The sequence below is a fragment of the Oncorhynchus mykiss genome, chromosome 6 (assembly GCF_057628025.1).
Source record: "Oncorhynchus mykiss isolate SJ-2025 chromosome 6, ASM5762802v1, whole genome shotgun sequence".
NCBI classification, from domain to species: Eukaryota; Metazoa; Chordata; class Actinopteri; order Salmoniformes; family Salmonidae; genus Oncorhynchus; species Oncorhynchus mykiss.
The window spans coordinates 45,635,548-45,649,820 of NC_143027.1; the positions used below are offsets into that span (position 1 = coordinate 45,635,548).

Sequence of the window (14,273 nt, forward strand, 5' to 3'; positions counted from 1 at the left end):
ATTTACATCAAACTGTAAAATGTAATACCTACTTCACTGTAATATGCAGTAGTAGTTTAGCCACCATGGCTATGACTGTCAGAGTCAGGAGTGCAGCTAGGGCGTAGATGGTCCACACTGTCAACACAGAAACACAATTGAAATCAGACAGTTTAGAAGAAAACATACCAGTTAAGAAGCACCCTATGCATTTTGAGTAGACTCTCAGACAGGCATGGAGAAACCTGATCGGATAGAGATAAAAGGGATCTATAAACTAAAAACAGTCTGGAATATCTACATCATATTTGTACAGTACTATACACTGAGTGTACAAAACATTAAGAACACCTTCCTAATATTGAGTTGCACCCCATTTTGACCTCAGAACAGCCTCAATTCGTTGGGGTTATGGACTCTAAAAGGTGTCGAAAGCCTTCCACAGGGAGGCTGGTCCATGTTGACTCCAATGCTTTCCACAGTTGTGTCAAATTGGCTGGATGTCCTTTGGGTGGTTGACTATTCTTGATGCACATGGGAAACTGTTGAGAGTAAAAAACCCAGCAGCGTTGCAGTTCTTGACACACTCAAACCGGTGCGCCTGGCACCTACTACCATACCCTGTTCAAAGGCACTTCAATATTTTGTCTTGCCCATTCACCCTCTGAATGGTACACATACACAATAACATGTCTCAATTGTCTCAAGGCATAAAACTCTTTGTTTAAACTGTCGCCTCCCCTTCATCTACACTGATTGAAGTGGATTTAACAGGTGACATCATTAAGGGACCATAGCTTTCACCTGGTCAGTCTATGTCGGGAAAGAGGACACTCAGTGTAAGGCTTGATCTACAGGCACACGTTAGCCTAAAGGCCTTTGTCACAACCGATTCAGATGGTAAAATATTAGTACCTACGTTATTGGTGCATCTGTTACTTAACAGCAAGCTATAAGGTCAAAGTATAACCTCCCAGTAATTTACTGGGGGAAAAAACACCAATGTTTCGGCATCACTGTGCCTTCCTCAGGGTAATGTCATCAATGCTTGAACCAGGTTATGTAGACAACTAGTGCAACCAATGTCAATAGTGAGGGGTGTTTCGTAATTGCTATCTTGATCAGAATGAATTGAGCGAAACTGTTGAAAGACAATAGCACACAGCATATTGAATATATTATTCCTTTCTTAACATTAGCGTCAACATAAATTGTTTCATTTAATATCACCTATATATTAAAATATTTCCAATTTCATTAAATGTTTTTGTTACATGTAATCTTTTGGTTCAACCTTAATGCCCAATAAATGACTGGGAGGTTATACATGTGGAGTGTGCGACTCTCTTTGTTTTCATAGCTGACAGTTTATTCACCGTTAGTCAGCACCTCTACACTAAATCCTTTTCTCTGGGTGTGCGCCAGCTCATGCTTTTTATTTTAATATATACTGAACAAAAATATGCACGCAACATTTAAAGTGTCTCATGGGCTGAAAATAAAAGATCCCGGAAATGTTCCATATGCACACAAAGCTTAAACAAATGTGTTTACCTCCATGTTAGTGAGCATTTCTCCTTGCCAAGATAATCCATTCACCTGATAGGTGTGGCATATCAATAATCTGATTAAACGGCATGATCATTACACAGGTGCACCTTGTGCTGGGGACAATAAAAGGCCACTCTAAAATGTAAAGTTTTGTCACACAACACAATACCACAGATATCTCAAGTTTTGAGGGAGCGTGCAATTGGCATGCCGACTGCAGGAATGTCAAACAAAGCTGTTTTTAATGTTCATTCCTCTACCATAGGCCCCCTCCAAAGTCGTTTTAGAGAATTTGGCAGTACGTCCAACCGGCCTCACAACCACAGACCACGTCAGCCCAGGACCTCCACATCTGGCTTCTTCACCTGCAGTATCATCTGAGAGGGTGCTGAGGAGTATTTCTGTCTGTAATAAAGCTATTTTGTGGTCCTGGCTCCCCAGTGAGTGGTCCTGGCTCCCAAATGGGTGGGCCTATGTTTTCCTAGGCCCACCAATGGCTGCACCCTTGCCCAGTCATGTGAAATCCATAGATTATGGCCTAATGAATGTATTTTAATTGACTGATATCCTAATATGAACTGTAACTCAGTAAAATCTTAGAAGTTGTTGCATGTTGCATTTATATTTTTGTTCACTATATATTCATATAACAAAACAGGTCTCACACCTTTTTTGTAAAACATACAGTTTTTGACCAATCAAAACCAGTGTGAGACCACAGATGCAGACAGGTACGCTGTTGGTTACACATGAGAGAAAGCCCAGAAAAGTACAATGTTGGTTACACATGAGAGAAAGCCCAGAAAAGTACAATGTTGGTTACACATGAGAGAAACCCCAGAAAGGTAAAATGTTGGTTACACATGAGAGAAACCCCAGAAAGGTAAAATGTTGGTTACACATAAGAGAAACCCCAGAACGGTAAAAAAACAGTACCAACGGTACAAAAAAAGAAACAAGTAGTAACTGAGAGACGGAGAGGTAGGACGTTGCAACGTCGGTATCAATAGAGGTGAGTCATAGTAGAAAGCTCCATTAGAAACCCAGAGAAATAGAAAGATATGATGCTGGTAAGTGATAGATAGAAAACAACAATATTGGTATCTACATACTAGAGGTGTGTCCGTTGGTCCCGTTGGGTCCGGCCCACTGACCTGGCATGTTGTGGTCTGGTTTACCGGGACTGGACGTTATCACATAGAGGATTTGAGAGGAACGTCCGTTATCGCTCCCGTTAGACTTCTCCGTTACGCCGTTAAGCAGAGGCTTCACTGTACTAGTGTCCTCATCTTCCTTCTCATCCTCATCCATAGGTCTGGTGTCCAGGCCTCTCAGCGCTGAAACAAACAACAACAAATCAAATGTTTCCATGGGCCTATTGCAACGAAGATTGGCCTGTAGATTATTGGCAGATGATCTCTTGTCAAACCATCAATACATGATACATTCACCAAAGCAGCTGATCTCAATTGCAAGCAGCATTGGCCACCGATTTACTGCTCCTCAACGCGGATGTCGGGTTTATCCTTTAGTCCTCATTGCAACCAAAATTAGCACAAAAAAGCCCTCTACTGGGTATTATCATCGGAACAATTTGATCTGGCAATACTACTTGACTAAGGACGATTTATCTATTTGACAATCATTCCGCAGAACTAAAATAAAGTATTTAATGCCCTCGTTTACCACAGCAAATCTACTATGTAAATGTAGCCTACCCTATGCAAATCTATGGTGTAGGAATACTTTTTCCTACACCATGTTTCCAATTAATGTTATCCATAAATGATTTTACTTGTCTGAATCGAATATGGTCATTTCTTATCAAGAGGGCAAAAGGAAATATTCCATTTGACATTTTAAACTAAATCGTGATTGCATTGTGTTATGAATCAAATTATATTGTATTCTAATAATAGTAATGAAGTTATTTAAAGTTGCACAAATAATATATCATTGTGTTTTTAACTTTTTATGGCTGCAGGGGCAGTATTGAGTAGCTTGGATGAAAAGGTGCCCATTGTAAACGGCCAGCTCCTCAGTCTCAGTTACTAATATATGCATATTATTATTAGTATTGGATAGAAAACACTCTGAAGTTTCTAAGTTTCTATTTCTAAAACTGTTTGAATTATGTCTGTGAGTATAACAGAACTCATATGGCATGTGTATAACCTGTATTATCATCTATTTATGATGAGTATTTATGTTGAAACGATGTGGCTATGCAAAATCACTTGATGTTTTTGGAACTAGTGAATCTAATAAACCAATGTAAACTCAGATTTTTTAAATATAAATATGAGCTTTATCAAACAAAACATGCATGTATTGTGTAACATGAAGTCCTATGAGTGCATCTGATGAAGATAATTCAAGGTTAGTGATTAATTGTATCTTTATTTCTGCTTTTTGTGAATGCTATATTTCGCTGGAAAATGGCTGTGCTTATTGTGGTTTGGTGGAGATCTAACATAATCGTTTGTAGTGCTTTCGCTGAAAAGCCTATTTGAAATCGGACACTTTGGTGGGATTAACAACAAGATTACCTTTAAAATTATATAAAACACATGTATGTTTTAGGAATTGTAATTATGAGATTTGTGGTTTGAATTTGGCGCTCTCTATTTTCACTGGTAGTTGTCATATCGATCCCGGTATTGGGATTGCAGCCATATAACCAATCATTTTAATCACTTGAAAAAAACGAACAAAAAAAAATGTTAAAAAGTTTTGGGTCACTTAGAAATGTCCTTATTTTTTAAAGAAAAGCACATTTTATGTCCATTAAAATAACATCAACTTGATCAGAAATACGTTGTTAAATGACTACTGTTGCTGATTTTCTATGAAATATCTGCATAGGCGTACAGAGGCCCATTTTCAGCAACCATCACTCCAATGGCACGTTGTGTTAGCTAATCCCAGTTTATTATTTTAAAAGGCAAATTGATCATTAGAAAATAGTTTGCAATTATGTTAGCGCAGTTGAAAACTTTTGTTCTGCTTAAAGAAGCAATAAAACTGGCCTTCTTTAGACTAGTTAGGTATCTGGAGCATCAGCATTTGTGGGTTCGATTACAGGCTCAAAATGGCCAGAAACAAATAACTTTCTTCTGAAACTCGTCAGTCTGTTCTTGTTCTGAGAAATGAAGGCTATTCCATGCGAGAAATTGCCAAGAAACTGAAGATCTCATACAACTCTGTGTACTACTCCCTTCACAGAACAGCGCAAACTGTCTCTAACCAGAATAGAAAGAGGAGTGGGAGGCCCCGGTGCACAACTGAACAAGAGGACAAGTACATTAGAGTGTCTAGTTTCAGAAACAGACGCTAACTGGCAGCTTCATTAAATAGTACCCACAAAACACTGGCAGCTTCATTAAATAGTATCCGCAAAACACCAGTCTCAACGTCAACAGTGAAGAGGTGACTCCGGGATGCTGGCCTTCTAGGCAGAGTTGCAAAGAAAAATCCATATCTCAGACTGGCTATTAAAAATAAAAGATTAAGATGGGCAAAAGAACACAGACACTGGACAGAGGAACTCTGCCTAGAAGGCCAGCATCCCAGAGTCGCCTCTTCACTGTTGACGTTGAGACTGGTGATTTGCAGGTACTATTTAATGACGCTGCCAGTGTTTTGCGGGTACAACACTCAATAGTAAAATGTATATTTTCGTACAGGACTACAGTAATTAGGCCATTAGGCCGGCTGCGGCATATTGTACTTTATTGAAGAAACAATATCTGAATTGGAAGGAAATTTGGTGTGGAGATGAATTTATTATTTGGAAGTCGTTATCCAAAGAAACAAATACAAAGGGCTTGGTTTGATAATGATATTTCAATTGTATGTCACACATGTTGCTGCAATCCATATCACTTTAATTTACAATGTGGTAATTCATTAAAAGTTGGTCTTCTATACATGTATTTTCTCAGAAGAGTAGCCTCGATGTAGCCATAATTGGCTGAATTGTCTACAATTAAACGTGTTAACTAAATCATTTTAATTGACATAGGCTACATTTTGAGTCAAATCATTTTATTTTGGTTGCCATATTCTTCCTTTTTCCTTATTTACATTTCACTGATAGGGTGTTACTTCATTGGGTCGACACAAATAAATATGATTTCCTATGCCATTTCCGCTGTCTTGTATCCAGACGGTTTGACACCATAACAGTGTCAGATCAGCTGGTCTACAAGTTTGATAAAAATAAATAAGTGCGACCCTCCACTGAATTTTGAAATCTCAGTGTGGCCCCAGGACCAAAATTACTGCCAACCCCTGAGCTAAGACTTTGTCTAAATTAACAAGGTTCATTTATGAAATTATCAAAACATGTTATTATAATCCCTTATCCCTACCATAAATGGTGGCCTAAATCTTTACTAGGATTAAAGGTTTTTGTCTGACATAACTCAACTTGACTGGGATTTTTCCCACATGTTCTCCATTTGATACAACAGAATGCAGTGCTGCCATTGCTTCAAACCTCGGTTCGGCAGGAAATTCCTCAGACGTCATCTAAGAGCGTTTATCCTCATCTGAGAAGGAAATTAACATCGCACCACTCAGCACTGTATGGATGAACTAACATCCAGCTTAACCTCAAGAGAGAATCTCTCTTTCTCTCTTTCCCCATCCGTTTCTCCTCCCAGCTCAGCAGGGGGAAAAAAACAATTTACTTATCTGACCTTTTCTTATAACATGTCTCATAATATTGTATTTTCATTTCAACAACTTCTGTTTCTGATGTGCAGTCTGAAACAGGGGAAGTCAGAATTGAGACATGACCAGAAGGGAATTGGCTGCAAGTCTGGGGGTCAGACTCTGACCTAAGAATATTGTTTTTAGTTGAACAAAATGAGAAAAGGTTAGGACAGTCTGTGTCTGTGTGTGTCTGTGATTGTGTGTGTGTGTGTGTATGTGTGTATGTCTGTGATTGTGTGCGTGCCTCCCAGCCCTGTAAGCTCTTCGCTTTAATGTCAACAATACTAACTAATTCAGAGAGAGTTGTGCTGAGTGCTGATGCCTTAAGGAAATGGAACTGAAACAATAGTGGGGTGTTTACAAGAGTTTGGTCTAAACAGAGAACTGCTATTTATACATAAATACTTCCATTCCATTATGATGAGTGTGTAATATAAGACTGGGTTCAGATTGGGATCCCTAGGAGGTGGTGCACTCTGTTGTATACAATGATGTTAAGGATGGGGAGAATGATGTATGAATGATATATAAAGATATACGATACCAGTGACAAACAAAACATCTCAAGGTTATTTACATAACCCCGGTTCTCTAATATTATGAGTGAGTCGACTCATGTGGGAACGTGCCTGTTTGCAGAAAACTCAAATAACGGAGTTCTCTTTCAATTATTTGTTTAGACGTCTCACATATGAGATGTATGAAACTCCCGTAACGTAGGCACGCTCTCCGAACACTAGTTTCCAGACTACCCCTCAGAGACCCCGATACTGAGAACAGTATGCACCAGAGAAGGTGCCGTGACTTCCAGTCGGTAGAACCTCATGAGGGGATGCCCGACATGCCGCGTTACAGATCTCCTGCAAGGAGAGCCCAAGAGGTAGCCATACTGTACCTCTGGTGGAATGAGCCCTCATGCCCTCCAGAGACTGTAAACCCGTGCTATTATAAGCTAGTATAATAGCATCCACTATCCAATGTGACAGCCATTGACGAGAGAAGGGGGGTGTACAAGACACAAAGAGCTGGTCGCTCTTGCGTAAAGCTCTCGTTCTATCCTAATACATGAGTATAGCACGCACTGGACACAAACGGTGGAGACGATCTTCCTCTGCAGAAGAGAAAGGCGGTAGGTGGAAAGCCATAAGCTTCAAGGTGAGACAATTGTAACTGTCGCTGACCTTTTGGCATAAAGGTGGGGTTATGCAATAAGGTTACCTTGGTAAAACCCGGGACAAATAGTAGGCAGGAATGTTGAACTGACAGTGAATGTCGTTCACTCACTCGCTTTGAGGAAGCAAGGGCTACGAATAAAGAGGGCTTGAGACAGAGATACTTCATCCCTACATTCTCCAGCATCTCAAAGCCTCAAGCACAGTAGAAAGATCCCAAGGCGGGGCTACAGGCTTGGATACAGACATAAGCGGCGCACCCTTTCTTGAAACGGCACTAGAGAGGGTGCTTGTCCACTGCGCTGTTATTAAGGCCTATTTGACAAACTGAGAAAGCGGTTAAGTAGAACTTAACCGTGGAGAAAGCCAGAAGGCCTTGCATGAAGTATAAAACCTCTGACACAAAACATTGGTAAGGAATTATTTGTTTTTGGTCACACCACTTCTCAAAGATGCACCACTTATTTCTGTAAAGTGAGCATGTAGAAGGGGCTCTGGATTGTCTCAATGGCTCTGAGAGGCAGACTAGTCTTGTCCAGATTTAACCTCACGGGCCAGACCCATAGGGCCAGTTTGCCTGGGTCAGGAGATAATGGGAGTTGCCAGGGCTCGTCATAAAGCAAGAGAATAATCTCTGTTAAACAGAGCTTGCCCGGCCATGTGGGTGCTACCAGGATGAGGGACGATGGCTAGAGTGGGGAATGTGAGGCGCATAGGGGGAAATGCAGAGAGCGGTGCGCCTTTGGCCAAGGGTGTACCAACTATGGCTGTGGTAGTCATGACATTTTGTCAGCCGGTGATTGTCAAGCAAATAACTTCCGGTCTCATAGTAATTGACCATGAATTAACATAAACACCTTTAGCATCTCCTGGCTTCCACACATCGCTGACACGCCACTGATGCAGGCATTTGGAACATCTACATTTGAGAAAAGTCTAATAAATCCATGTAACATAGCTTACACCATCACAATAAAGAAACATGATACGAAGAAAATGTAGTCTATTTCAGAAGAACAGAATAGCATACTCTGAGTTGTCCTTATGTTAGGCCCTGATCTGGCTATGCCATATGGAATTTTAAGGAACATGTGCCTTAAAATTATTGTTGATGATGATGATCCCTGATTGTTGATGTAGGCCGTCTGTCCTGACAAGGCCGTGACAATACCGAAGGAAGGGCAGAAAGTGTTTCAAAAGAGGAACACTGTCAGAAATTCTAGGTAATTGATATGGGCAAGACAGAGTTGTGTGGTCCACACTCAGTTAACTGCCTGGCCCTCATAAACTTCGCCCCAACCCATGAGTGATGCGTCTGTCGTCATCACCTTCCTCCACTTTCAGAGTGGTGCCGAATGTGAAGATCGAGGGGCCCCTCCATTTCCAGAAAGATGTGAGTCACTCTGATTTTGAGTGCACAGACATAGGGATAAAACCCAGCGTTTGAAACTTCTCATCCTCAGTAGGCCATGTGGGACCACTGAGATAGTGGAGTCCATTAACTCCAGTAACCGGAGGCGTATTCAGAACATGGCCGTGTGCCTCCTGTTTAATAGGGATAGGCACTGTCGGAATGAGGCGATGCGGCCTTCCAACAGCGTTGGATGATACTGATTCTATATTCTCTGTGTCAGTACAAAAAACTTTTATCTGATTGATTTGGAAACCCGAGCCCGGAAAGGTGGGTTACCAAGGAGGTAACATCTCGCCCCGCTTGCTCCCGGGAAGGGGAGCAGAGCAGGTTATCATCTATGTAGGCGGATACCCTCAGCCCCTCGTTTCTGACGGACTTGTGAGCGCCTCCACACACTTGGTGAATGTCCGGGAAGCGCTAGCCCGAACGGGAGAACAAGTTATTCATAGGCTTTGCCTTGGCAATCCTTAGAAACCTTGTGTGGATGCTTATCTGGAAGTACGCGGTTCAACTGATGTGACCCAGTCGCCTGGACGAATAGAACGAGACAGCACGTTCGGTGTGCGCAAACGAAACGCAAAATTCCTCAGATAACTGTAGAGGACCTGTAGGTCCAGAATGGGGCAAATCTCTCCCCTTTTTGTCAACCAGAAAGTACCAGGAGTAGAAGGCTCAATGTCTCTCTTCCTCTGCTATCGCTCTGATATTCAATTTGAATAGAAGAGAGGAGATTTCCTGCTTTAGTATGCGAGCCAAGTCACGGTTCATCTGATTCCAGAATGCCATTGAAGGCAAGAGGTCTCATAGCGAACTGCAGTCTGTAGCACTTGGTAACAGTGGATAGGGTCCCAGACTTGACTGCGGATGCATGCTGGTTTTCTACTCTCTCAGTGAGCAGCACATGGGGAGGCACTCACCAGTAGCACATTGACGTCCACTGTGCTCCACCCAAGAAGGTACCAGCGCAGAACACAGAGTGTAACTGTCCACTGCACTTTTCTGCTGCTGGGGCGTTCCCCTAGGTCAGATGCCCCCACTCCCTCCAAGGGAATCCGCTGGGAGCAATCTCAATGCTGTCAAACTAGCTTGGTGCTCGGATCCCCTGAGGCAGGGTTAGCTTCTTCCATAGCACTGATGGGAAAGCTAATCCCAGAACAAAATAAAAAACACAGCTAACTAGCAGTGTGTTGGCTGCCAGCTAGGCTAGTTAGCACAATGTTAGCTGGGAAAAGCTAACCTCTTAACCAAGTGAACGTAGCTATCGTTCGCCAAGTGGGGTACTGAACTAGCTAGTTAGCAGGAGGAAGCTAGCGCTAAGTTAGTCTTGCGACGGACAAAGCGTATCTCTCTACCGAGAGAAAGATTAGAAATTCTTCCCTTGCAGGTAGAAAATATAGGGTAGGATAGTGAACTAGCCTGGTTAGCGAAACCTTGCAGTTAAGCTAGCCAAGTATCTGTAGCCAGCAGGTTCCGGATGCTAGCTACAAAGAGACCTCGAGGAGAAAAAGAGACAAAGCTAATTCTTAGCCGTATAAAACGTTCCTTTTGTTGAAGTTTTTCCTAACACAGAGACAAGAGCTGGCAAAGAATATTGTGACACTCCTGTGATCTGTTAACCTTATAGGAATTGGCCTATATGGATAGGGCTAAATTGAATTGTTTCTTACAGAATACATTTTTTATGCAGAAGCATGGTAGCAACTGAAATGGAAACGTCTGGAGATTATAGGAAAATTATTTGACCAAATTTGAGGACACAACAGTTCACCTGACAGAAGACTGAATCCAAACATTACAATGTTGATTTTATATTTACTGTACTTTTCGCCATATTTGTTGTTTTAATAAGACTGCTAGCTTAGGTTAACTGTTTTGAACTCCAAGCACAGATGGAACATTTAGAAATTAATTTGCTTAAGCATTATCATGCAAACACAGGTATTTTTTTATTGTGACAAGCCGTCAGTGAGATTCAAACCTATGATCTTCTGTTTTCGATCCATGGGATTAGTCCACCAGGTTGGAGCTAACAAGCAATGTATTATTTATTTTTTTAACTCATACAAAGCTGTTCATTTTAGTCTATTCAAACTGACCCCATTTCAAAGGAAACAAGCACTCATTAATATAATGTGAGGCCAATTAGTGGGCTTGGCCAACACACCTGAACACACTTAACAAGATAGTGGATAGTGAGAGTTTTGTTGATGCTGAGAACGGAATGTATGTGTTTTTCAATAACTTTATTAGAACGTTCTTTCAACGTTACTAATGTTTTCTTGTGGTTTTTATGGAACATTTCCTTAATATTCTGAGAATATGACTTCAACTAGAACCACGAGGAAACCTGCAGAAAACGTTAGGCTGAAGTACTGAAATTCCCAGAGGAGAACATTGTTTCTTAACGTTCTCTGAACTATTTGAGAACATTCCCAATGTCAAACCAGTTGAAGAACATTCCTAGAACATTACCAAAAATGTAATTAAATGTAACCATGTTTGAACTTTTAAGAAACGTTCTGTTAAAGTAATGAAATACCAAGAAATAACATGATTTTGTCAAGTTCCTTAAATGTGCTGAGAAAGTCCCAATGCTAAGCAACTTATCTGCACCATTCCCAGAACTTTGTGGGAAGGTTGTATGCAAACTAACCATAGGACAACCACGCTCTCACCAAGCTTAAAGAAACATATGCTTCTCAGAATGTTGTGTGCTAGCTGGGCTCCCTCTCTCTCCTCGAGCAACGCCCACTTGCACTGGTACACACACAGATGATGCACAGCACACACAGAAAGACATGCTGAAGGATAGGCCTAATTTTGATCATGGCTGATATGATAAATAACTTAAAAATAGACATATACTTAAAAAGGAAAACACAATATAAAAATTCCATAACTTTTTCAGGATTTTCATGACCGTAAGAACCCTCATTTGACAACTTGGAACAGCGCATCCTGAACATTCAGGCTGGCCCCATTCTCAATCTGCGCATTCTCAAACTCGGAACAGTCTACTGGTAGACATACACTGAAGAAAGTGGAATCAGGATCTGAATGCCCACTCTCCATTGCTATTCCATGCAGATCCCGCCTTCATTCCGCTTTGATCAATCTTTTTTTGATTGATCCTGGCTGGTGATAGGCTACTTTGTTTTATAGAGGAGCCGTTACGCAGTTCCTCAACATTTGGAGGTGCCAGTACGGTCCTCCAGATAGCTCCGGCCCAAGTCAAGCACGGAGTGTTTGGCTTTCACATGGAAATTCAGAGAAACAGATGGTCATTTTGGTGCGCATAGAAAATAATCATGCGTGCATTCAGGTGCGTGCTCCACAGTGAATTTCCTTCACAATAAACAAAACAGGCTCATTCTGTTCAGAACAACACAGGGTATGACACCATGTCATCTTTTTACTGTACATCAAACATAGTAAACATTGACACTGTATATTACATACGTTTTATGATATGGAAATGTGAAGTGTAAATTTGAACTCAAGGCTGTTCTGGAAGGGGAGATAGGCAAAGAATGGCCTTTTGGCGGACGCGCGACCCGACCTGTTTCCAACAGAGGTTTGTGAGTAGGACAAAGACCAAAAACAAAAGGAAGGGAAAAAATCTATACAGTTACATATAGCAATTTAGTTTTTGTTCAATATTATATTGATATTTGACTTGGAAGTATTGATTTGTAAATGTTCTAGCGCTAGCCTGTTGTACCTGTGCCAAAACTTTTCATCCTATAGTTCTCCATCTTCTTTTTACATAAATAGTGAGCCAAAAATGTTTTCAGCACTTTTATTTCCCTGAATGATCTAAACTAATTTTCTCATGCTCTTTCTTGTCTCTTTGCAGCAGACATGTAGTGAGCAATATGTTTGAATCATCAAATCGCAATAAAATCGCGGTATCGAATCGCAATACATGTCGTATCGGCACCTAATAATCATGATAATATCGTATCGTGAGGTCCCTGGCAATTCCCAGCTCTACTAATTTCCTGCAATTCTATGCCATGTTCTTATGCTATCTGAGTGACTCAAACATTATAACAAAATCAATGGGAGCCCAATGACGTGAAATGTTTAGAATTTTTTATTCTACCTGACCGTGCAGTTTTTATTTTGGTGATTGTTAGTTTTCAAAGACGGCTATTTATATTTTCTACATACATGTTTTTTGTATCTGTTTGTTAGTCATTCAAGTTAACACAGAACATTTTTACCATCCCGAAAAGTATCCCCCCACACTGCCAATGTTTAATATGCTACGACATGCACCTTGTGAATTAGTGTGTGTCTCACGGTGAGTTCCTAGAAAAACAAAACATTTCAATATACGCAACACCAATATCACCTGCGGCGTTGAGGCATTGGCTAGCAAATTATAAGAGAAAGGGTCCACCGCCGGCAGCACTTCCCTGCCTGTCTCCCTTTCTTACCCTCAGGGTGTGGCTGGGCGCATGCATGTGTGTGTGTGTGTGTGCATGTGCCTGCGTGTCTGTGTTTATGTGTGTGTGCTTTAAGTAGAGCCACAACACATTCGTCTGGTCGATTTAACAGTGTCCATCCGGCTTGGTTGCTATGCAAAACCCTGCCATGGAACCAGGATAGCAGGATGTCAGCCTGCACCTGTTCATGCAAATTATGGCTCCCGGAGAGAGATGAGTTTGTGGTTCAGTCAAATCACTGCATGGGGCTGAAATAATTCAAGCCAAGCCGAAGGCGATGGAAAAGCTTGTTACAGTAATCTCTCATATCTACTATAACAATTTGCTTGGTTTTTGTACAATTGTTGTGACAACCTCAAAACAACCTACACGACATGACCAAAAGTATTTGGACAACTGCTCATCGAACATCTCATTCCAAAATCATGGGCATTAATATGGAGTCGGTCCTCCCTTTGCTGCTATTACAGCCTCCACTCTTCTGGGAAGGCTTTCCATGAGATGTTGGAACATTGCTGCGGGGACTTGCTTCCAATTAGCTATAAGAGCTTTAGTGAGGTCGGGCACTGATGTTGGGTTGATTAGGCCTGGCTCGCAGTCGGCGTTCCAATTCATCCCAAAAGTGTTCGATGGGTTTGAGGTCAGGGCTCTGTGCAAGCCAGTCAAGTTCTTCCACACCGATCTCGACAAACCATTTCTGCATGGACCTCACTTTGTAAACGGGGGCATTGTCATGCTGGAACAGGAAAGGGCCTGCCTCAAACTGTTGCCACAAAGTTGGAAGCACAGAATCGTCTAGAATGACTTTGTATGCTGTAGCATTAAAATTTCCCTTCACTGGAACTAAGGGGCCTAGCCTGAACCATGTAAAACAGCCCCAGGCCATTTATTCCTCCTCCACCAAACTTTATAGTTGGCACTATGCATTGGGGCAGGTAGTGTTCTCCTGGCCTCCGCCAAACCCAGATTCGTCCGTTGAACTGCCAG

The 14,273-nt window shown here is 41.5% G+C and overlaps 1 protein-coding gene across 2 annotated transcripts in view; it reads right to left on the bottom strand.

Moving 5' to 3' along the window:
• The window catches only part of kremen1 (kringle containing transmembrane protein 1), a 113,502-nt gene that overhangs the window by 5,521 nt on the left and 93,708 nt on the right, over window positions 1-14,273 (bottom strand). Inside the window, exons 8-9 of one of the 2 annotated variants that reach the window (XM_021606619.3) lie at window positions 2,643-2,867; window positions 33-117 (exon numbers count right to left, since the gene is read on the bottom strand). In XM_021606619.3, the coding sequence (XP_021462294.1) occupies window positions 33-117; window positions 2,643-2,867 (310 nt within the window). The remainder of the gene's footprint in view (window positions 1-32; window positions 118-2,642; window positions 2,868-14,273) is intronic. The other variant, XM_021606620.3, reaches the window with a different exon arrangement.